At 38.6% G+C, this 21333-nt stretch overlaps 1 protein-coding gene across 1 annotated transcript in view; it reads left to right on the forward strand.

The window, feature by feature from the left end:
* Positions 1 to 19413, forward strand: part of MAP2K1 (mitogen-activated protein kinase kinase 1) — a 31409-nt gene extending 11996 nt beyond the window's left edge. The window contains exons 2-11 of the mRNA XM_068410120.1: positions 2925 to 3135; positions 5014 to 5160; positions 8100 to 8177; positions 8715 to 8766; positions 12198 to 12322; positions 14045 to 14252; positions 14740 to 14804; positions 16476 to 16537; positions 17448 to 17493; positions 18491 to 19413. Coding sequence (XP_068266221.1) covers positions 2925 to 3135; positions 5014 to 5160; positions 8100 to 8177; positions 8715 to 8766; positions 12198 to 12322; positions 14045 to 14252; positions 14740 to 14804; positions 16476 to 16537; positions 17448 to 17493; positions 18491 to 18604 — 1108 coding nt within the window. The 3' untranslated portion in view covers positions 18605 to 19413. The remainder of the gene's footprint in view (positions 1 to 2924; positions 3136 to 5013; positions 5161 to 8099; positions 8178 to 8714; positions 8767 to 12197; positions 12323 to 14044; positions 14253 to 14739; positions 14805 to 16475; positions 16538 to 17447; positions 17494 to 18490) is intronic.
* Positions 19414 to 21333: the final 1920 nt, after the last annotated feature.

Here is a 21333-nt window from a genome sequence, read left to right on the forward strand (position 1 = left end):
TGGGGTGTGGTTGTGTGTATTTGGTAGGAGGCTGCACTCTGATTAACTTCTGTTCTGCTTTTTTTTATTTAAAACTTCTGAGGTTACAGAAGTGCCACGTGACTAGGAGGAGGACGCTGCACTGTCAGCATACTTCCTTGAGTGCAAAAAGGAAGAAGTCATGTTAGCTTAATAGGAAGGATCCTACCTGATCAAGTGTGGGTGGAGGTAATTCCCCCTCTAGAGCACTTGGTACTGCAGTTGGAGGGGGAGAAACAAATAACTCCCCCCAAAACTTGCCCTGAGTGTATTTTTTTTTAACTTTCCATTTGATCTGGAAGAGAGAGATCTTGTAATTGTATCTGAAGTCTGGCCGTTAAGACACTACACTTTCTACAGTGGTGTTGTCTGCTGGCTATACAGCATATTTATCCATGTATTTATTGATAATGTTCTGTGAAATTACGCTGTTTCTTTAACGAACAGAGAAAACAGCACTGACTTCACTGCAGCTCCATTCAGATGATCACATTACAAAAGCTGGATTCTTTCCCTAGTGCAGTATGTTTAGTATGTGCTTGGCTTTAAAACTGATAGCAATAAATTAAATGATAACCTGTTGCTTTAGAGTAGTGCTTGGAACAGTGAAGCACTGAGGTGGTTTGATTTCGTACTTTGATGGAACTCTGGCAAAGGCGTAGTGCTTTGACAGTGCAAAAACAACTCCAAGACTGCAGCAGGTAATGGTGATGAATTTTAATAGGAATTTTTGTCTCTGAATAAAAGTTTTATATAAGATTAAGTAACTACAAGTGTTCCTTCTGGAGGCAGACATTAGCATGCTGCTACTTTTAGCTACCAAAGCTTCCTTAACATTTTCATAGTGTCCTAGTGATGAACTGACTTAAGAATTCCCTCTTCTGTATTTTGTATGTGTTGGTTTAGTTTCATTTGCAAAACTTTAAGTGCAATGATTATCCACCTGTTTCTCTATGTGCTTTGCACTGCACCTTGGCTGTGATGCTTTTATATGGTGAGAGTCCAGATAAGTCATAGTCAGGGGGTATTATTCTTACAGCAGTTTGAGTTCAAAACTGGAACTGTTGAAGTCCTGCCTACCAGAAATACCGAGAGTAGATTACCACCAATAATTTTAATGACACAAATACTCTTTTTTTTTTTTTATATTTATCTATTTACATTTGAAGTTGCTTAGTATTTAGTGCTTCAAGCAAAGGACCATAATGAAAAAAGAACTGAATTCTCTCCCGATGTCTGTGATGCAATTATCATAAAACTAAATGGGGATGTTGCTTAAAATTACATTCTCAATGGTAATTCTGACAGTGCAGTTGTTGGGTTAATATCTCTCACAAAAAGTCTTCAGAGTAATTTACTTTACAGTTAGAGAATTAATCCTGAAAAATTCAAGTGAGATTTGAGTGCTTTGTTACTGTCATTGTCTTGCATGTCACTGCAAGTAGTGAAGGTTTTGCCATTCGAGCTCTATCTGTGAGAGCCTTTGGAATCCTCTGAGTAGTGTTTGAGCAAGGGCCCCAACAATAATACTTTCAAGCACGGAAATGCTTGTATTTTAAGTAAATGCCAAGTTTAATGAGATTGAAATGAGCAATGTTAAAAAAAAAAAGGCGGCTTTATACAGATGTACATTAGACTAACATAGATAAGTGCTATCCTAGCAATTATTTTTGTTACTAAAGCATCAGCATGACTGTTTTGTTTCATCACACTAGCATTTTGTCTGCTCCAAGTCATGTGCTCAAGCATCTCTGTGTTGTCTCCAAACCCAGAAAACCTCTTCTGCTTGAGAGAAAACAATGAATAGTTGCTTTCTTCAAAACAGCAAGAAAAGCCATGTTGCATCCTGTTTCTGTGTCTCTAGCCTCTTCATTTTTCCAAATGACCAGCCCTGCCTTCTTCAGTAAGTTAGGCTCTGAAGTAGATTCCATTCCTCAAGTTTTTCATCCTAGCAACACTCTATTCCCTGGGAACATTGCATTAAATTGGGCTAAGCAAAACCGATATTTACTGTTAAATATTTACTCTTGCAGCAACTTATTGTTGCAGTTGGAAGTGAGAAATTTTAAAGAGCTTTTAAGTTGTCTTATTATTGGAATGAAGTGTTTTCATAGGATCTGAAGTTAAGATATTAAAAAAGAATCTTCCTGGGAAACAGAACTTCTGTCTGTAGTCCCAAATTTAACCACTGTTTAAAAGTTTTGTATCTCTATTTTGTATTGCTTAATGATGTCAAACCTGGGTTTCTAGTAGATGTGCCCTTAAACAAAAGAAAAAGTAAGCTTGAAACATTTGGGCTGTTTCTTTTCCATAGTTAAACAAAAAAAGGATACTTCTGTGTTTCCAGTGGCTGTGTTTTTAATGTATGTTTGTTTGGCTGTGCTTGATAACTTTTTACTGATATCTAAATAAGAAGCTTCTGAATGGATTATTAGTTACATTTTCATGTGAAAATCAGTAGATACAACATTTAGACAAACTCCGTAGGAGATTACAACACAATCCTTGAAAATGCAAAACTAAAAGTAGCGTGGAGTGATGTGCTGTGATTCATGAGATCTCTGATCATAACTTCTGAGTCATTAAGCCACTCCTGTAGGTAGTGAAAATTAACCTGCATGAATTTGGACAGAACCTCAAAGATGGGGAAACTGGGTATCATCTGTTGTGTTTATGTCATTGTTTTATCTGGAATAAAATAATGTTTACTTAAATAAGAGTTCCAATAATACGTGTCTCTCATGAGGATGACTGTACAAGTCGGGTCCTTCTAGATGATGTATATAGGTGCAAATATGTAGTGGATTTAATCTCTGACCTCAATGCTCTGTTGCTCTTCCTCTTGCAACACTGCTGGGTAAGCTCAAACAGCTTAATAATCGAGCCGTTCTTTGTCTGTTGTACAGGACAAATTTGGAAGCACTTCAGAAGAAGCTGGAAGAGTTAGAGCTGGATGAACAGCAACGAAAGCGCCTTGAAGCTTTCCTTACCCAGAAACAAAAAGTTGGAGAGCTGAAGGATGATGACTTTGAGAAGATCAGTGAGCTGGGAGCAGGAAATGGCGGTGTGGTCTTCAAAGTATCTCACAAGCCTTCTGGTCTCATAATGGCAAGAAAGGTGAGTGCCTTAGAAATAGGAACTTATGGATGATTTTTATTAAGAAGGTTGTCTCTGATGAAATACAGTGACTTTATTTAGAGAAATAACTGGTGTTGACACACACAAAAAAAAGACTATTTAATGCCATCTTTCAGAGAAGTTGATGTGTTTCAAAAAGTAGAAAAGGTTGCACTTGCTTATCCTAAACTTCCCGGTTTTTTAGAAATAGTGTCCCATGTGTTACTAGTGAAAGGAAAGGCATTCCTTCTCCCTTTTCTTTTTTTCCCCATTTTGACAAATATGATCTTTGCAGCTGGGTATATATCTTTCAAAGAAAATGTGGTTGACAGACTAGTGAGTGGAAGGCCTAAAAGAAGTTACTGAAAGGCATAAATTAGGGAAAAGTGACAATATCCTCTATTCTGGGCCATAAGTTTAGAGGAATGGAAAAGATATCACCTGTCCTAAGATCTTCCTTCACAGCTGCAGACCAGAAAAGGGCCTCTGGATGATACTGGAAAAAATGAGAACTCAAAAAACTGAGAATGAGGGAATGCATTGGGTACAGTGACATCTCCGGTTTTGTAGTTTCATCATGGGGGTGCAGGTGGCTTCTGTGCAAAAAGGTACTTGTCCTTCCAGCGAGAGTATTTTTCAGTGATTCAGCTTTTTATGCTTTACAACCAATAGCAGTTGTGATCTAGTTTGTAAGAGAAGTGAGATTTTTTTTTTTTAAACTGAAATGGCTTGATGCTTTAATTCTCATTTTGTTTATGTGAGGAGCTTTCACTTTCTCTCAATATCCCTGGGTACCAAATACAGTAAGGGAAATGCATCTCTGATACTACCTTTTTTTTTTTGTTTAAATTGAGAAGTTGAAAGACTTCAGGTATTGCTTTTTTTAAGAAGAGTACACTGTCATCTTCAGCAAACTAAAGGAAAATGTGCATGTACTGACTTTAAGAATAAACCATGCTCAGTACACTGACAGTTTGGAGAGAAGCACATTAAAATACCCACTTTGAAGTGTGAAAGTTATGAAATATACAAATTGCTGAGGTTTTCTTGAACTAAATCAATTTAATTGATTTTTTTTTTTTACCTACTGTGGGTTTAACAGGAAATTTTGCCCAAATTCATCAATATTTAATGCAACTGAGATGCTTGCTGAATGCAATTTTTCTTTCATAGATTGACTAAAATTTTATTTCCATAATGTCTCTTAATCTTCCATTTCACAAAGAAATACACTGCTTGTATTGTATGAGAGACACAGTCTAGCAGAATTTTGTGTAATCTAGTATTTTGTGTAATCTCCTGTTTAGATTTAGATTCAGTTTGGGGAGTTTTTAATTGGAGGTTCAGCTCATTCCTTCCACTAATGCTTTACAAACACCTGTGCAGATATTTTTCAGCAGCTGCTTCTGAGTCAGTATGTCTTTGACACATTTCCTTTAGACATTTGTTCATGGCTTTTCTTCAGCATAAAGAGCTTCAGTTTCTGAGCTATCCGTAAAAACCAGGTAAGTGAAGAAAATGTGCTGGAACAAAAAGCTTCTGATAGAGAAGTGTGTTGTGAAAAGAGATGGAAATTCTACCTTTTCATGGGTGCTGGTTTCAACTTTCTAATGCTGTATTGTAGTGTTTTCTTTTCCCTTTGCCACTAGGAAAATAAGGATGGATTATTTTACAGCTAAGTCATAGAATAATTCTGGTTGGAAGGGGCTCAGGAGGTCATGTAGTCCAACCTCCTGCTCAAAGCAGAGTCAGCTACGAGAACAGAGCACGCTGCTCAGGGCCTTATCTAGATGGGTATTGAACACCTCTCTGAACTGCTTGTTCCTTCTGAATGGCACTTTGCCACTAAGAAAATAGTAAGAGTGGATTATTTTACAGTTAATTCATCTAGAGATCAAGCCAGCTATTCGAAACCAGATCATTCGTGAGCTGCAAGTTCTACATGAGTGCAACTCTCCATACATAGTGGGCTTTTATGGAGCTTTTTACAGCGATGGAGAAATCAGCATTTGCATGGAACATATGGTAAGTGCATATAAATCTGTCTTAGCTTGAAGTTATTAACAGACCCTTGATGCAAAACCTGAGTGTCAACAGGACTTAAGTTAACAAAGTAGGCCTTTCTGCATGAATAAAGAATCAAATACTGTGTATCAGGTATACTCTGCAGATCTGAGGCTGGGATTGATATGATCTGTTTTATCCCCTTCTCCAGTGTCTGCTTTTCTGTAGAAGTCTAAGCTGTACAGATATAGCCTCCCAATGGCTCCTCCTTTATCCACGGTCCTTTTTGTTTAAAAATACTGAGCCAATTCTGCTACTTAGGCACTTGTTCTGGTTTAGTTCTGTTTTTATGCAGAATGGACCAGATCACTCTGATACTATGACTGAATAGTCCTTAGTAGCTATCATAATGATAATTTAATGTATTCTTATTTAGATGAATCCATATTTTGTCTCCTTTTTTTTTTTCCAAATTTTACAGAAAACACAATCATAAAGATAGTGCACAGGAAGTAAACAAGCCCAGAAGAATATTATACAACTTTTTAAATGACAAAAATATTTTTAACTGTGTTTCATTTTAATAGAATAGTACATATTCTTCTCGACAGCTGTTTGCCTTTCTCTAACCATATGGAACCAAACACTAAAAGCAAATTTTCTGTAATTAAAGGTCAGTCAAATTTTTTGCCTCGCTCACTTAGTAGAGGATGTTTTTAACAATATGAAATATAGTAAATCTGAAGACCTTTATATTATTTCCCTGACAAAACTGTTTCTTTGGAGAGAAACCTTATTTTTTTTTTCTGGAAAGTACATGTGATTGTTTTAATGCTTCTCTGGTCTTCTCACAGAAATTTTTAGAAGAAATCGATGGTTGCCTAGGAACGAGTGATCATGATCCAGTTTTTAAGCATGTGCTACCCGAATAGAAGGTGTGCACACCCCAAAACACAGATGACTATTGGGAATTATAAAGAAGTTAGTTTCTCAAAATTGAAAACAATAACGTAAACTCCTAAACAGGGAACGATATATCTGACAGGAGACATCAGTTTAAGAGGAGGCACTATGAAATCTGGTATTTCAGTGCTGAATCTGGTCGAAGTCAGACTGGATACGAGATTTTACACATAGAACTGAGCAATAAGATACAAAATAGGAAGAGAAGGTGGATTATTTAAATTGTAGTCTTAATTAAGCCATTATGCTGTTGGCTTAATGGGGATCGTTAGGTGGAAGTTTTTGGTCTCCTTTCGGATAAAAGATTAGATGAGAATCTCCATTGTCTTTTTTGTACAGATCTTTCTTTCAGTTACTGCCAGTCAAAATTCTTATTTTTAGCAGTGAGTTACAAAACATGAGTATGAATATGAACAAAAAGTTGGAGGTGGAAAAGGCATGGCACTTGAAGATTTGAGTGTGTGATATTTTTAGGAACATAAATTCAGAATCAATGCATAACTTTGCTTAGCAGCAGGTATTCAAGAGGCAAAAGGATTGGAGTTTGCTCCTGAAAAGACTCTGAAGGTTGCAACCAGTGCTAGGGAAGTGAGTCGTATTCAGCGTCTCCCAGGACTGGAGCTAGTCCTCAGCAAAGGGGGAAAAAAAAAGATGTTTTTTTCCCTGTATGAAATCTTTGTTAATATACTGGTGTCTCAGCAGAGACATCTGTCCAGAAATGCAGACTGGTTATACAAGAGATTTATATAGACATCTCTTTTCTGTTGGTGTATTTTTGGTAGTGTGGTGTATGTGGGTGTGTTTTTTACAAAAATATATGGTAAGGTAAGTAGTTATATACTTTCCTTCTCATAAGTTTTAGATTTTAGTCCTCAAATAATAAAACTTTGCTTTCTAGCTTTTCTCTTTACATGTATAAATGGTGATGAAAACTTCCAAAGGATAGATCAAGGCAGAAGGCAATTACTTTCTCAAGTTGGATTTTTGTCTTGAGTACTGGGAGATATCAAATGCTGATCTGGACAACAGGATGTTGTTTTTTAATTTGAGAAATAACTTCCTAATATCTTCTTTGATCTAGATTCTCTAGAATAGACAATATACAAACTTATGCACAAACCTATTGTTGAATCAGTTGCTAAAAATAAATAGCTTTTTTTTTTTTACAGTTTTCCTTCTCAAAAGCTCTTAGCAACAGTGGAATATATTTGACTTTGCTGGGGGTGTGTGTGCACGCATTCAATTTATTTAACCTAATAAGATTAGCAAGACCGTGAAATTTTAAAAACGTTTCTTCCTATTTTGGTTCTTTGAGAGCCATGCCAAGTGAACCCTCCATCTTTGGAAGCTGACAGAGTCACCTCGGATGTGCAGAACTAAGGCCAACGTTGTGCAGGATCTCATCGGAGGGGTGAGGGGAACACGGATCTGGGTTTAGTTATGATTGTGAGGTACCACTAGCACACATTATATTCAGGAAGAGAAGTCTGTCTTTTTCCAGTGTGATGAATTTTCATCCCCGTAATCAGGATCATAAGATCTTCTATGCTGCTTCAGTCTTCTTCCCTCTGTCTTTGGAGGGGGAGAGAGTATCATGGGATGGCTGTGACAAGAAAAAAAATGCATGTTATTGCATTGGACTGAAAACTACAGAAATCTGTAAAATTTCCAGTGCTTGGTTGACAGCTCTTTGTGGACAGTACTTCCTTAACAAGCTCCAAACTGTGGAAGTGCCAGTATGGAGGATCATTGTGTGAAGTGTTTATTTGAGTGGATGTTGTTACTGGCCAAATGTTAGTTTAAAATAAACATAAAACTGACTTACTCCTACTGGGGAATGATTTATTTTTTTCAGATATGCACCATAACAATGTTAAATCAAACATGAAAAGCAGCACTTTTTTTTCCTCACCAAATTTAGGCTTCAGACTACAGTCCTGTTAAAATGTTTTAGAGTAATTTGATTAAAGCTTGACTAATCAAACATTTATTATTAGGATGGTGGCTCCTTGGATCAAGTACTGAAAAAGGCTGGAAGAATTCCAGAGCAGATCCTGGGCAAAGTTAGCATTGCGGTAAGTGTGTTCATCACTCTAAAAGGCTGCAAGTGGGTACGTTTGTAGCTTGGTGTGGTAATGCCAGATCCAGGAAACTGCCACTTCAGGACTGAAGGATGTGGGAGAGAGGAATATTACCAGATTTTTAAGTGCGTTGCTTTCTTTTAAAAAGCAGTCTTTGTACGTGTTGTTACTTGGTAGCTCAGGGCGTTGGAATGAATAACACGTATTGTGTTTGCTTTGATTTTCTGCTTTTGTATCAGCTGATGCTTCTGGATAAGAACAGAATTAACATTTCATTAAAAAATTTTGAACGTTACCTTTTCATATCTATTGTGCAACAAGCTCAGTATGCAAAACTTCCAGTAAGGAGTTGGTTGACTCTGTTTTTCTAGTCTGAGCTGGAGGTACAAATTAAAACAAAATATTGATTTGCAGTGATTACATTTGGGGATTTCTGTTATGGTGTATTCAGTTGGAATTCTTGTACAGACAAAGCATGCGATTATATCTTGTGTTTCATAAATTAAACTTTTTTCTTTTTTTTGTGTTTAGGTAATAAAAGGACTCACATATCTGAGAGAAAAGCATAAAATAATGCACAGAGGTGAGACGGTCCTATTTACCTTTGTGGTTAATACCAGAAGGCACTAAATGACACAGAAAGAAATGTCTTGTAACGAATTATGAAATATATTGTTGCAGGTTATTAAGACACACAAACATTTTTTTGCTGTGTTTTTGTCTCTGGATGAACAAAAATCATGTAAGTTAATCAGAACAAGTTCTTTTTGAGCACAGTCTAGAGAGTAATTGTCTCTGGAAAGTCTCCTCTTGCATAGAAAGTGCTTTGTAAGATTTCTGAACTCCAGTTGCAGCCAGCAGCTCCAGAGTGGGAGGTACCACGCAGCAGGGATGTTGTCAGTGGTCTGTTCTAGTGCGTTAGTTCCTAGGTTATTCTCATGAGATCCTGCCTTGGGAAATGGAAATTGATTGGAAGGTACCAATAATGTGCGGCAAGACAAGTGTGTTCTCAAGTGTCTGGCTACTCAGTAACTTCCATACAAAAGAAGTTCTGCCTGATGTGTTATGATAAGGTCCAGGGCCACCTTTCTTTCAGAAGGTTTGTGCCTCGGGGGGTGGGGAGAGCAGGGCTCGAGGCAGAGGAGCCATACCTCTTACAGCGATTACAAGACATCCTGTAAATCCTGGAAACTTCTTTGTGTTAACTAGCTCCCTTGTCAGTGTCATGTGTCCATCCCTCTGGACTGGCTAAGGACTTCTCCAGAATTGCACAGCTCTATTTCTGCGTTGCATGGGATGATACATGAAATGTCTTTCATTTTCTTTAAAACTTCACTTATGTAGCACACTTGGTCTTCCTTTCTAGATCTGTTTCTTGCAAGTTACAGCATACATTTTGAAGGATGCCTTGGCATTCCTGTTCCATGTGGCAATACAACTCTCTGGTTTCCAGAGAAACTGCTTAAGTGCTCAGGGACTCGAGTTAAAATAGCATAGCGTGCTACATCTACGGGGTGGAAAGACAGCAGCATTCCAAACATCGCACTCTGATCACACTGGGAGCCTTGTGAGGAAAATGAAAATGCTCAGGGAGAGGCAAGCTAAGTCTTCAAAAGACCAGGTGGATTCTAGACCATGTAAGATGCTTATAAAGAGAATGTCGTTTGGTTCCCTGACAGTGGAATGCTAATGTTATTTTTTGCCATTTAATTGTGAACATGAAGTATTCATGAGCTGTAGAGATAAGCGAGGGTTTATGTCTTTGTTCTGAATTGAACTAGTAGATGTGCATAGATAAGCAGTACAAATCTAAAGGTGCCATATCTAGAATTTGTTCAGGCTCTGCAGTGCTTCCAGCATATTTTGCAAACATTGTTTTTTCCACCTTGCTTTTACACAGAACTTCCTGTGTAGCTGGGAATCCTGAATCTCTGCTGCCTGCTTCACTGCACCAACATCTGCTTGGTTTTTGCTTTTTTGTGGGGTTTTTTTTGTTTGTTTGTTTGTTTTTTCCCTGCTGGAATTTTAAGCTGATAGGTCAAGCTCCTAGACTGGATTCTTCCTTGTCATTGTGAAGTGTACTTGCGGTGATGTCTCTGCAGGTAGTCAAAACTTGCATAACGGAGGTAGAACTTGCAGAAGGTTCAGCTCTCTGCCCAGAAGGCCTCTCAAATCTCTACTGAAGCCCTGCCCTGAGTTAACCAGTGTGTAACACTCTGTTTCCTACCTGGTAAACAGCTCCACAAACTACTCAGTACATCTGCTGCTCTTAGAGGAGGAAAATCTATTGAGGAGAGCGATGTTTATGAGCTAGTTACTTCCCTAGGGCTGGGGAATTAAAAGTAGTACACACAAAATACGTGCCCATATTATTCCCCCTCCATAAGGAGGAAGACTGTACCTGGCAAAAGCACCTGGGATTTTCTTCTTTGCAGTAGAAGGAAGATGCACGCAGGCATGACTTCCCCTGTGTTAAGACCAGGGAGTAGGTTGTGTTAGATCACTTGTGGATTTTTTTTATGGACTGATGCTCACTCCAAGCAAAGTGGACAAGCTGTAGGCTTGCTGTCCTGTAGCTCAGCCTAGAACAACTTGTGTATACACAAATCATCACAAAACACTGTTTCCAGTGTGCCTGGATGGTTTTAGTTACCTAGAAAAGTGATGTCAGGGACTGGAAAATGTAGCCACAATTTCCAAAACTAGATAACTTTATTCAAGCTTTGTTTTGTTCTTTAAAAGGGGCTGGGGGGAGAAACAGGTAAAATATGGTTTTGTCCTTGTTTCCAGTCTCCATGCACCTTGCTCAGTGAGGCATAACCTTCTGCGTGGAGATCTTTTTCCAGTGATGAGGAGTCACATTAGTATCTTCCCAGTGACATCCTGTTGACATCACAAACTAGTGTCAGTTCCTCAGTCACTGAAATGAAAGCTACCTGGAATATATGTGTGTTTAAAAGTGAAAAGCAAATGAAAATATGCTGCAGACTATAGACTTCTGCCTCTGCTCTGGAGTAGCAGAGTGTAAAGTGAAATTCTGATAGGCTGAGCTGATCTTTCTTCAAAACCAATTATAGTACCCTTTTTTCTGTAGCATTACTTTGCAGATGTGAGCTGTCGATTACTTATCTCAATAATACATTGCTAATGACCTCCTAAGCAGCAGGATATATTAAAAAAACTTCCTACAGCTATGAAAGAAATACTAGACAATTGTTCTCTGTACCTTTGCATTCACAAATAGCTGTTATTAGTTGCTTAGCTACCAGTGACCCTTATTAAATTTCTGGTTAGCAAAAGTGACGAAGTCAAAATAATGACGGAATTCTATCACAGGTAAACGATCTCAAAGTATTTTAAATGCAGAATTTCAATAATAGGATAACTATTTTTTCAAAGCAACAACAAACAAACAAGAACAAGACCCACCCTCTGCTCAAAAAACCCCGAACAAAACCCAGAACAGCAAGAACACACTCCCAAGAACTGCTTTGCTATAGGATGATTTATGCTTATGTACATACTAAGGCTAAGTTAGGGATGATGGTGTGGTTGCCGTAGTTCATTGACCTTTGTAAAATAATTATGTAGGGACTCTTTATTGATTATTTCTAGGCAAAAGAACATCATTAAAGAGGAGTTATGCTGATGTACACTTTCAAATTTGTCTCAAATATTAGTCATTGCAAGGAGGATGTAGATGCCCAAAGTTAATATTTGACAGCCAAGAAACAAGGTGAAATCAAAACTTAAAACTAACAGCCTTTTTGCATGTGTAATTTAAAGAATTTCTTTTCGTTTATCTCTATTTAAATATAGAGCCTGTGAAATGGGCCTGGGTAGGGAACCAAATCTCTTCTCTGAGTATTCCTGGAGAAGGAACAGAATTGTGTCCTAGTTAGAAGGGAAACAAAGGGAGACACATAATAATTCTCACCTTTCATGTTACTTCCATTGTCAAGTTTCCCGTTTTTATCTATAATAAATGTAAATCATCCATTCATTTTTTTCCAGATGTTAAACCATCTAACATTTTGGTAAACTCTAGAGGTGAAATCAAGCTTTGTGATTTTGGTGTCAGTGGACAACTGATAGATTCTATGGCGAACTCCTTTGTTGGCACACGCTCCTACATGTCTGTAAGTACAGATTTTATAGCTTTGAGTTTATTACACATTATGATAGTTATCACAGTTCCAGTAATCAAACAAGAAACAAACTATTGCTGTTACTACTGCTGTTCATAGTTCAGTGCTTCCTGCATTCCAGGAATATTCCTGTATCATATCAGATGGTGTGTGGGGTGAAAGAACTGTTGCAAGAGAAGCCAAACAACTTGGAATATTTTATAACACTACAAAAGAAATGCAATTGCGTCTGCATTGCAGAATGCAATCGGTTGATGCATTTGGGTTTTGTATACATGTGTCTCCAAAAAAGCCCAGTATTTACAGTTTGCTTTTCTTAAGCGTGGTTCTCTTTCCACTCCAGCATTTTGCTGTGGTCACTTAATGTAGGCAAGCTGCTACCTCACTAGTGATCCTGTTGTGACTGCTCCCAGGAACCCAACACAGCTGTGGTGACAAGAGAAAGCACGGGAGTGGCTGGTGTGGACAAGGCCACGGCAGCTAATCTGAGACTGTTTACAGGGTGTTCTCTATTCCTGTGTATGAGGAATACCTTGAAACTGGCTTTTCATGTGAACTCTGTGCATTATGTGAAAGTCCCAGTTAATGGGAATAAGAGGTCTCTTATTCTAATGTACAGACCTTGTTCAGAATACAGCCAATTAACTCTTACAATCGGAGTGTTCAGAGATTCTGCTGTAGGATTGAAGCTGTGTGGGCTTAAAGGAAAAAGCGTAATAATGCTGCTTCTGCTCAGCATGGGACCTGCATTTCAACATCAAAGCATTCTCTTTTTTATCATTTAATACTGGTAACATACTTGAAATAAACCTGTGGCTTATGTTCCCACATACACCTAGGGGCTGTTGCGAATTAGCAAAACAGTCACAGCTCCATCTCTTCTGGGCCCTTGACATACTCCTGGCTTTCCTGTTTTATTCTAGTAGAAGGAATGAGAGCAAAGTGCTGTCTACCTTCAGTTTTCTTCAATTTGTTTTTACAGACTGAGATTTAGCTTTGCTTTCTGTCATGTGTCACAGACCAGGCCATGATGGTGATTTTATTTACTCTTTTTGATAGTGCCTGAAATACTTTTTCTTGCAGTATCTCCCTTAGCACACTGTTTCAAATAACAGTTATAGAATTGTTACATGCCAAACAACATCCTGTTCTACATACAAAGGTGTGTACAATCAACACTGACTTGAACGTATTTTCTAGATTTTAATGATTTTTGTATAACTGTTTCATCCACTCATTTCTTCCTTTACACTTACATTTTATGAAAATCTTTATCCATTGTCCAGCAATTGTGTAGTTTATCCAGATGGCTTTGGAACTAGCCGAGGCGGGACACTGGAGAAGGCTCAGATATAATCTCAGTAAATGTTACAAAGCTAATTTAACAAAACTATCACCCATTATGGCAGAGGGAAGAGACTTTACAGTAATACTGCATTCTTCCATTCTATGAGAATAAGTTTCAAATTACATATATATTTTTCCAAAATATTCATATAGTCAGGCAAGAATCTGTACCATTTCGGTAAAATATGAGCTTGATCTTGAAAAGAGAACAGAAAAGCAAAGTGAACATATCAGTAAGTCACTCATTGGAACATGTCATACTAATAAGTTGGGGTTTCATCCTTCATTTTATTGAGGCTATTGCAGAATGCAATTTTTTTTCGTTCTTGTTACAATGCTGTCTCTTCTCCCCCTTTTTTTTTGTAGCCGGAAAGACTACAGGGAACTCATTATTCAGTGCAATCAGATATATGGAGTATGGGGTTGTCACTGGTAGAAATGGCTATTGGCAGATACCCGATTCCTCCTCCTGACTCGAAGGAGCTTGAATTAATGTTTGGCTGCCCAGTAGAGGGAGATTCTCCAGTCACAGAGACCTCACCCAGGCAAAGAACACCCGGTCGACCAGTGAGCTGTAAGTTACAAAGATCTGTTAAATTCTTTTCTAATACTCTTCTCTGTCAGCTTAAAGGTCTTCCTTACCCAATACCGGTCTGCATAGTGTGGCTTTAAACTTTAAAAAAATCAAGATTGTCTTGGTCACCTGGCTCAGTCTCACTACGAGGAGGTATCTGAGAATCAAGGACTGGAGATCCTCTTGTTAATAACTGAGCTGTTCATGAGCACCATTAAGATCCCAGTCTGTTCTTATGGTTCATCTCTCTCAGATGCAATGCTGATCAAAGCACAGTAGGACAGTTCCCAGTGAAGTTAATGGTTTGGATCAGACCTGAAAACAATGTCTCCTTGCATGAAAGTATTACCCTGTTGCTGTTCTACTCTTTTCCCTGTAAATCTACTAGATGCCATGTAAGAGTAGAGTGTATGACTTAGCTTCTCAAAACACCCCTACCAAAGAAGGAGAGTAACACTATTTTTCCACTTCTACAATTTCTTCTTAGCCTATGGACCAGACAGCAGACCCCCAATGGCAATCTTTGAACTTCTTGATTACATCGTCAATGAGGTAATCAATTATTTGCACTTGTACTAATACAATTATAAATTTTTAAAGTATTCCAGAATTTGAGGGGGTGTGGAGTTAGTGTTAGGGTAAGCCAGGTCTTCTGATCTTTTATTTCTGCAGTATGAGAGACTTATCCTTGTTATGTGTGTTGGTGTGATTTTAAATTATTCCCAGGAAAATTTTAGTTCATTTCTCTGCATCATTTAGGTTTATACATTTTCCAGCCTGGATCATGCAACCTGTTAGGACAGTTAATAGCAAACAGTATGATCAAGCATATACAAAACTGTTTTTTAATAATTTGTTTTAGTCTCATGAACAACCTAATTTATAATACTGTATCTTTCAGATAGCTAAGATACAAGGCTAGTTAATAAAGACTGGCATTTTAGAACTGATAATTTGTTTCCAATGCTTTCACAAGTGCTACTGAAACTTGTGACTCCACTGTTTGTGTCTTTCAAAAAAAAAAAAGCATGGTCATGTTAGCTATCACTTGTAACAGCTGGGTAACATAATTGTTCCAGGTGAATGAATTATAAAAAAAATGTGTGTGACACACCTATTTAAAGAGCACAGTTGGTGTCTAGGTCCCTGCAGAGACTAGCATTGCTCGTGCTACTGCACGTGTACTGATAAATTGCTTCGGTTCCTCGTCTGCGTGCACAGTTCTCCTCTCACATTACAAACCTATTTAGCAAATTATATAACACTTTAATATGACAGCGCTAACTCTTGGAATACAGTTAGCATTGGATTACTGCAGATACTACGGTCCTGCTCTTGTAGCATCCCTGGGGAGATCAGTTAAGCTGAAAAGCTGCAGTAGTTGAGAATTTGGCAAGATTATTTTCTGCCACCTTTGTTGTAGCACAAGCAATCTTCAGCATGAGCTGCTGCATCCAACAAAGTCTGTACACCAGTGAGTAACTGAATGCAGGCCATGCCTCAGCTTCCTACATACAAGTAACCCAAGTGTAAGTGCTTGCAGGACCCATGGTGTAAGAATGAAAACTTAACTCTGGTCCTATAGCAAATGACATGGAGAGCAAGACAATAATATGGAGGTTTATACAGTACCACTTCTTTATCAGAATTCTTTTTGAATTCAGAACCTGAACAAACTTGTTCCCTGGGACAAAATATTTAGATCAAAAGAATTATGGAACTAATGATGTGCAGGACATCTTCCCTTCCCCAAACTGGAGATTAGTAGTGAGAATAACACAGTGCTAATTACTGCCAGCTGCTCTGAGCCTTCTTTAATGACAGCTCAAAGCTGTGTTAACCCTGTTCAGGTGTGTGTATAGAAAAAAACCACCAAACCAAAAACCAACAGAAACCACCCCACACCATAGAAACTGTCTGGTCTGATTTATTACTGAAACACCTAAAATCCAGCAGCTGTCAGAGCAATAACCAAAATTAGTGAGTGATAAACTCAATTGTCTTTACTTTTATAAATCATATGACAGCACATCTTTTATTCATATGCACGGAAGCTGAAGTCTGCCTGACATTTGTTTCAGAGCTCAGCTATGAAAGAAGGCCTGGGTAGTGCTAGGGCTTTACAGCTTTACCTACATACAGGATGTATAATTGGTAATCTCTGGGTAGGTTGTGCATCATCATGTATTATTATGACTGCTGATTTTATTTATTAATTTTTAGCCACCTCCAAAACTGCCCAACGGTGTTTTTGGTTCTGAATTTCAAGATTTTGTTAACAAATGGTGAGTATTTTCTCTATGACGAAGTTGCAAAGAGACACATTTGGGATCAGCCCTGCTGTCTTACTGTATCAATAACTTGGCAATCAGAGTCCCTACTTGTAGGCCATGGCAAATGTAAAGTCATTTCAATTAGCATAATCCTTTCTCTGATTGTTCAAGTGCCTAAAGCTCATTTACAGACACCAGCTTGACATCATATGCATCCAAAGAGAACCCCAAAGCTGAGATGTTCCCCTCTTTAAGGAGGATCCTTACTCTTAAAGGTTACTTTCACAGCATTCTGCAGTGACTGTTCCATGTGATGCAGAAGTCTTGCAGGCTTCAGATGCTGTTTTTCTTTCCCAGTGCTTCACTGCACTAACATCTTTATCAGAGCAGTCATTCTTCCATCTGTTTACTTTTCCAATCATACTTCAGTGATACCAGCATGGAAACAGTATATTCCATGCTAAGGGGGGCAGTTCATTACAGTTTGAAAAGCTGGTCTATTTATTCAAAGCTACATATATGTGTTTACTGTTTCCAAGAAGAACAACAATAATGCAGTAGCCATAGTTGATACTGAGCTTGAAAAGACTTGGGTAACAGAAACTCGAGGGATAAAGTGGTTCATATTGTTGAGTTTTTGTTTAAATGGGAATTTGATCTCTCCAGCTTAGTTATAGACACTCTTACCCCCACTGAACAGTGTCAGACAACTCAGGTTTTCATACCTAAAACTATACCTGTGAAACCTACAGGAGGGAAATGCTTACAAACCCTGATCTGTGTTTGAGAGGCACTACGTTACCCAATGCTTTTATCCAGAGTGGTATCTTCAGACCAAAGCAGTACCCCGACATGATAGAACTTGATCTTTATTTTAAAAGATAATAGTGTGTAACTTGTGTAACACTTTCTGTTTTCCTAGTTTAATTAAAAATCCTGCTGAGAGAGCTGATTTGAAGCAGCTGATGGTAAGTGAAAGTTCTTAACTTGAACTAAGAGCACTCTTCCATGCAGGTTGGGTTCCTCAGCTGCCCTGAGATCAGGAGCAGAGCATATGACCTAGAATGTAGTTTGTGGCCCTTGACAGCAGCAGCTCAAACAGTTTCAGGGGGATTTGCTTTTTTGATCCAGAGATCAAGGGGCTGCAGGCTTTCACGCACTCCTAGAACAGGGACTGGCAAGGAGACCCAACACTGCTGGATTTTGGAGTCTGCCATTTAATAATTACAATGAGTATATGACCTAATGCTATTAAATTAATTAGCAGAAGAATTCTTTCTTGGGTTTATTAGTCAATAATAAAGTATATAGACTATTACTTTAGGAGGATGAAAGAACAAAATTCCACATACCTTATGGACTAGTTAAATACATTTTTATCATCTGTTGTAAAACACAAAATTTGCTTCTCTTTTTTCATTAGCTTTGTCTTGCAAAATCTGTAGAACTACTAGACACAAACAAATCCAGCATTTTTTCTGCATGAAATGACCTTATCAGTTTCAGTGAATCTTTTCATGGCCTTAAGTGTAATGCTAGGACTCAAGTTCTACTGCAGAAAATCCAGTTTTCCCTGCCCTGATCCTGCTGTGCAATAAGGGTGCAAAATGCAATCAGACTTTGTATTACAAAAAGCCTTTTTGTGCACAGGCAGACATTTTCCAGAAAATATATTATCTCAAGTGGCTGAGTCACATCCTTATCGCATAGTGTGGTGTAAGGATTCTGCAACAGGCACTGTGTAGGCAGCGTTCCTCTGGAATACTTTGCAGTGTGTATGTTTCATGTGCTGGTTATTTCAGTCATCCTGCAGAAAAGCGCTCCTGGTCTCTTCCCGTGGCTTGCCAAATGTTATAGCTAGCTTGAATACTGAAAGTAAACTGGATTTATTGTGGTTCACGTTATTCAAAATGATTATTTAGGAGATTGAGTGCTTGAATAATAATATTCTTCTCCTCTGCTCAGATTCATGCTTTCATTAAGAGATCTGAAGCGGAGGAGGTGGATTTTGCGGGGTGGCTTTGTTCAACCATAGGCCTTAACCAACCGAGCACACCCACGCATGCTGCTGGAGTCTGAATAGGGAAGAGCAAATCCTGTACTGTACATCTGTTAACAACAACGCTATTTTGGTCCTATTTCCTCAGCTTGTACCTGTTCAAACATGTATTTCACCTCTTAAGGAAGAATGTCTTTATAGCATGTGCCAAATGGTTTTAAATTTTGTCATGAACTAATTGGTATTGTATTGGATTACATTCGTTTGTTTACTGACCAAAACGGTAAGATGTTTAAGTTACAGTGCTTGCTGCTTTTAAGTGATTATGGATATTCTTTCTTAATGAAAATATCACTGGGGGTGTTTACCCTCAGCTTGTTTGAACTTCATCAAGATTCTTTGTAAATCGTTGGTACTTCAATCACGCTTACCTAATCTCCCACGCAAAAAGAGTTAGGGATGCTCCAGAACTGTATGTGTCGAGCATGCTTTTGCTGCTGCCAAACTGTATCTGAAAGTTAGGCCTAATGGTTCCAACTCTGCTGTTGTTTAGAGATCTCTTTCCAGGTAAAGAAGGCAAGAGCTCTGCGTTTCTTGGAATGTACAGGGCAATATTCTAATTGTAGACTTGTTCATATTTCTATATTTATTTTTAAAACATATCATCATACTTGGATTTAGTGATGTTTGTCTTTCTAATTGATTTTTAAAAGTTAGTTCTTGGAAGTGTCCTACAGAATCAAGACAAAGATCCAGGCTGTTTGCTTTCTTTTAACCTAAAAATTCATGACAACTGTGTTTAGTGTCTAAAGTGTATGAAGATCCTCTATTGTTTTATTCTCTCAGATGTTTAGCAATGGATTCTCTTAATAAATATATTATCAAGTAATTTCTTGAAGCTTTTCTTAAAACTCAAACTTAACCAAAGCCTTAATCCTAAGTCAGTGCTGTGTAACACACCCTTTTCTATGTGTTTTTCCATAACCATGAAATGTCCTTAGTTCCAAGAGGTAGACGTTTGCTTATGTAAAATGACAATGTGTGAAAGAGGGCTGGAGTCAGTTGCCATTACTGTGTTAACACCCTTGTTACTGGGTTTCTGGGGCCTGTCTGAGGGAAGTCTCCCTGCAGAGGTTTTGCCTGGGTAGTGCTCACACAACCTGTACAGCACTTGATGCTCACTTCGGTGCTGTCACCCCCTGGGTGGGGTGTGACAGGCGTTCTCCTAGGGCGAACCCATGTTGTGGCACAAACCCCAGGAATGCTGTAATCTACCCAGGGGAGGGAAGACCTGCTCACCTGCATCTGTCATTAACCACGAGTGACTGCTACACTCCTTTCTTCAGGTTATGTTGCTTCAGAAGTTCAGCTTTGGCAAGCTCCTTGCTGTAGCTGTACAACAGAACAGCGAGAGGTGGCTACAGCTACGCCTCCTCGGCACAGTCTTGCTCTCTTAACAGCCATGGCGAGCAGCGCTATGAAGTTTAGCTCCTTGAAAGGATGTTTCAGACACGGAAATGGCTGAAGTTCCTTCCCAAAAGGAATCCAAATCATTCTAGACACGAACTTCCCCTTGGCTGACAGTATCAAGTATCAGAGAGGGATAGAATAGCCCTCAACCCATCAGCAGTAGGAAATGACTCATTGACACATCCAAGGCTTCCTTCAGATTGTCCTCGCTGGAATGTGACTGCTGGTACTAGTGACAAGGCTGGGTAGAGTTAAATTAAAATCTCTCCTGAGCTTTATATATGAATTATACACACTAACATACAGGACAACTTTAGTATTTGGTACAAGAAATAGGCAGTATGTGAACAGCAAGTTTTTAGAGATTTAAATCCCATTTTACTTGTTTGCTCCCCAGACAGCAATAATTTGAACACTGCAAGCACAGTTATATGTAGTAGGACACCAGGAAAAGTACTTTATTGCAACATGCAACAGCATTGGTCTATTTTAATCCAAAAGGAAGCACGGGACTCATTCACAAAAGGCAGCAGGAAGAACAGATGTAATGTATATCCACAAAAACTACTCTGAAACATGCTGGGGACAAGGAACCATTTTCCAACAGTCAGAATTACCCATTGGAGATGAAACCCTAGAGCAACTTCTCCAGAATGTCATTTGCCCAGAAGCAAAGTAAAGGTACTACAGAGAGGAGGAGCCCAGGAAGTGCCCCGAGGCTGCTGGGCACTGTAGCATGCCAAGAAAGGAGAGGCTGGCCACTGAGCTCCTCACAGACCTGCTTTTCACACCTCCTTTCACAGAATTATTTGACACTCCAAGCCACAACATTTTCTGCTTAGGCTTTTTGTTTTTTTTCACCCGGGAATCTTGGGAAAGCTTTGCTGAATCTTCTGCACTCGTGGTCTAAGCTCCTTCATTAAGACATTCAGGGTTCTCAAAAACCAATTAGTCTTTAGTACAGGATGAAGCTACATTTACATTCCAACACTCAGTTTCTATTGCTACAAGCCAAATAAACAATCTCTCCTCCAACAGTGGCAGAAACTCACTAGAGGTTGAATCATGTATTCTGCCCACACCGAGGACACTGGACACTTTGCCAAGTTCCTTTCCTGCTCTTAAAAGCCAACTTCAGGAGACTATTTATCTGTTTGCTCTGAATGATGCCAGAGACAGCAACAGCACCTTTAGATACCAGTTGTGCAATGAAGAACCCTGGCTGTAAGTGTGTTCCTAGTAAGACAGTTGGCAAACTGGCCAAGTTAGAATATTATTACTTTTATTGTCTGGTTTTAATCAGCTTAACAGATTTGGGTTTCTGTCCTTTAAAACAAGT

This window comes from Nyctibius grandis, chromosome 11 (genome assembly GCF_013368605.1).
Source record: "Nyctibius grandis isolate bNycGra1 chromosome 11, bNycGra1.pri, whole genome shotgun sequence".
Taxonomy (NCBI): Eukaryota; Metazoa; Chordata; class Aves; order Nyctibiiformes; family Nyctibiidae; genus Nyctibius; species Nyctibius grandis.